At 37.4% G+C, this 3,464-nt stretch overlaps 1 protein-coding gene across 1 annotated transcript; it reads right to left on the reverse strand.

Moving 5' to 3' along the window:
- Nucleotides 1–2,425: 2,425 nt before the first annotated feature.
- On the reverse strand, nucleotides 2,426–3,241 carry LOC145159207 (17.6 kDa class I heat shock protein-like). Its single transcript, XM_079078145.1, has one exon. The coding sequence runs from the start codon at nucleotides 3,034–3,036 to the stop codon at nucleotides 2,563–2,565; it is 474 nt and encodes a 157-aa protein (XP_078934271.1). The 5' UTR covers nucleotides 3,037–3,241; the 3' UTR covers nucleotides 2,426–2,562.
- Nucleotides 3,242–3,464: the final 223 nt, after the last annotated feature.

Raw genomic sequence — 3,464 nt, forward strand, 5'->3', positions numbered from 1 at the left:
TTGTTACAGAAAATATCGGATTTTCTGGGTTTTACAAACAACACAAAACATTTTTACATCAAACCTACTTATGAACTCACCAACATTATATATGTTGACCGTTTTCAAAATAACTTGTGTTCTCAGGTAACAGATAAGCTGAAGAAAAATCATCAAGTGTGCTAGATATTATGTTTTTGTGACTCTCAAACAACTCCTGTTATGAATATGTAATATTTATACAATGTACTTGATGTGAACAAAGACAGTTGTAATGTATTGATGCATGGTGATGTTTATGTTATGTTTCATGTATATTCATTGTGATGATATTTCAATTTAAGTCACACGAGCCCTCGGACGTTTCCGCCGTCTGGTTCGGGGGTGTGACAGTGTTGTTGTGCATGATTTGATGAGTAAATGGTGCAAGAATACAAGTCAAAGTTTATTTGTTCCTTTTGACCTAACAGGAAAAGTGATATCTTTGGTCCCCTCGGTAATTCGGTGTTGACTTATAGTGACGGACCCGGCCAGGACTAAATTGATATGTTCGATTAGAAGTTGTATATCATTACAAATCAGAAATCGGGAAACAAAGTATTGGATAATGAGATTGATGTTGTTCCATGTCTCATGTCCAAATGATATCTTGGAGAACAGAGGATTATATGATCACTTATCTTGGGACACATAACTGACTAGGTCAAAGTTCGACAGCGGCTTTTGGAAGCTATAATTTGCTGATAAGTTTAGAAGTTATATTGATAATTATAGTTACAGACTTATCCAAGTGGGAGATTGTTGGATTAGGTGTCTAAGTCCATAACTATAATTGGTATAAACCTAAATTGATAGTAGAAAAAAAATAGATGTTGTCGACGAGTGTTCAACCCAGATAGTTATATCAATTTTGAGGCATCTTGTTTTCCGCAATCTTCAGTCTATATCAATTTTGGTTTATATTTGGCGAAACGGTCAAAGGTAATCATTTTCACTACCTTCCACAACTATATGTACTTTCCTCAAGGATCGCCTCAAATCCTCTAAGTCACTTCCCTACTATCCAAATACTTCACTTGCACGACAGAGCGCCTGATGCGCTACAACACCTCCTAGGGTTTCTTTCCCATCACTCTTCACCATCAACTGCAGAAGAGACTTCCTCTAATACCTTCTAACTACCTCAAGAATACAATTACATGCCGCATGCACTAGAAAAATTCTTCGACTGCTAGGTCTCACCGATACAATTACTTTTTCTCTTTGCACAATCCACAGAAAAATAATGTCTAGTAACTTAATATTGGTTTAATTGAAAATCAAATTCACATATACTATCTAGAAACTGTAACATTCCATTAAGGGTTGCACCTTACAAATATAATTGTAGATTAGTGCTCTTAGAATTGTTTAGGCCTGAAAATTGAGGTCTCGAGTCAATCTTTGGGTCGGGTCTCGAAGGATCCGACTTTTTCTAGGACCGGTCTCAAGTAGTCTTCAACTGTCGATCCGGTCGTTTTTTGGAATGGTTTTCTCCCGACCAGTTTTTTTGGGACCTATCTTCGTCTTTTTCGGTTTTGTCTCATGGTATTTGCATGTGTCTTTTTCAATTTAGTTTCAGGGTTTTTTGTTTGGTTTTATGGATTCGATTTTGGGTTTTTCCACTAACAAATATATGATTAGCACCAAAATGATAATTAAGATTATTAAATAAAAAAAATAAAATTTAATAAAATAAAGAAGAGATCAAGTTGGATAATTTATTACCAAAAAGTACATTAATTTAAGAGAGAGAGGAACATTGACTTCCGGTGTTTTCCGAAACCAGTCTCGGTCAGTCATTTTTCGGACCAATTTTGTTTGGTTTTGTTTCAGTCTCATTTCATTCAACACCGGTTCAGTCTCGACATTTTTACCGATCCAAATGATCTCTAAATTTGTTTAAAAATTCAAGCAATACTTGGGATATATGGTCAAAAAGCCCTCAAAGGGTTTGGAAGAACTATGTTCTCCCATGGATATTCATTCGGCCCAACAAATAAATAATAACAAGAAAAGGTACAAAAGAGTTATCAGTTGTTTGGATACTTTTCACCATACAGTACTTGTAATTAGTTGTGCTTTTTTACTAACCCAATCCTATTTTATACAATATTTGACCCAACTCAATCAATTAGCTGATGCATTGCTAATCATTAGGCTCTTTGTATAGCAAATTCTAGAATACTTCACAAACTTGTGCCATTCATGTTAAAAGACCACAGTCAACAGTTAAGCAATGCAATCACGGCATCCTTCTATTTTATTTTGGTAAATGAAAATCAAAATAAGCATCTTTTGACAAAATTATTTCTAAATTGCATGGAATACTTCATAATTGTGTTTGTGTAAGTTACTCACCCCAACCATGTAAAAAATGAATATTATACAAGACTTTATAAACTAATTAAAACAAAAGGGACTCAAATTGCATCATCTTATTCGAGTACAACAATCCAACAACTCAAATACTCAAATTCTGTAATTATTACAACAAACAATTCAATACCAATTACCAAATTACCACATTGCCACTCCTGAAACTTACCCACCAATGTCGATGGACTTCACTTCCGGCTTCTTCTCTTCCGCCTTGGGCACAATCACCGTCAGCACGCCGTTCTCCATGCTAGCTTTCACCTCTTCCGTTTTTGCATTTTCCGGCAGCCTGAATCTCCTCAAGAACTTCCCGGAGCTCCTCTCTACCCTATGCCACTTGTCGTTCTTCTCCTCATGTTCCTTGCTCCTCTCTCCGCTTATCTGCAACACCCTTCCTTCTTCAACCTCCACCTTCACCTCCTCTTTCTTCAGCCCAGGCAAGTCCGCCTTAAAAACGTGCGCCTCCGGCGTCTCCTTCCAATCGATTCTGGCGTTGGCGATTGCTGCTGTTTCGCGTGATGATTCGGGTAGGTTGTTGAGGGAACTTGAAAGGCCCTGGAAAGGGTCCCAGGTGTCGAGGGAGAAGGGATCGAATACGTTGCTCCTTCTGCCTGTAAAGAAACTTGGAATGATCGACATGACTGAAACTTTAGACGAATATTTGATCTTCGGATTGTGACGCTATGAAATCGCAACTCGCAAGTTCTCTTGTTTATGAATCTGTTGCTAGGAGGTCGATCGGAGATTATTATTTATAGGAGGGAAAAAGTGATCGGGTGGAATTTAAAGATTTCTAGGCTTGTCTTGAAGGTTGAGGAGACTGATACTTCTGAAAGCTTCCAGAGAGGAGAGAAGGAGATGGAATGGACCCACCCGAATACCCGATTGATCTTGGTTTTGATGGGCCAAATGGATCAATGCGAATTTTATTAGGCCCATATGCAGTGACAGCTTCAGCCTTCAACTTTGAGTTCCATGATTCCATTTGATTTATCGATTCTAATGTCGTACTTCTATTTCCCTAATAATGTACTTATTTCACTTTAAAAAAATATTACTTGATTTTC

This window comes from Lactuca virosa, chromosome 2 (assembly GCF_052849685.1).
Source record: "Lactuca virosa cultivar CGN04683 chromosome 2, Lactuca_virosa_CGN04683_v6, whole genome shotgun sequence".
Taxonomy (NCBI): Eukaryota; Viridiplantae; Streptophyta; class Magnoliopsida; order Asterales; family Asteraceae; genus Lactuca; species Lactuca virosa.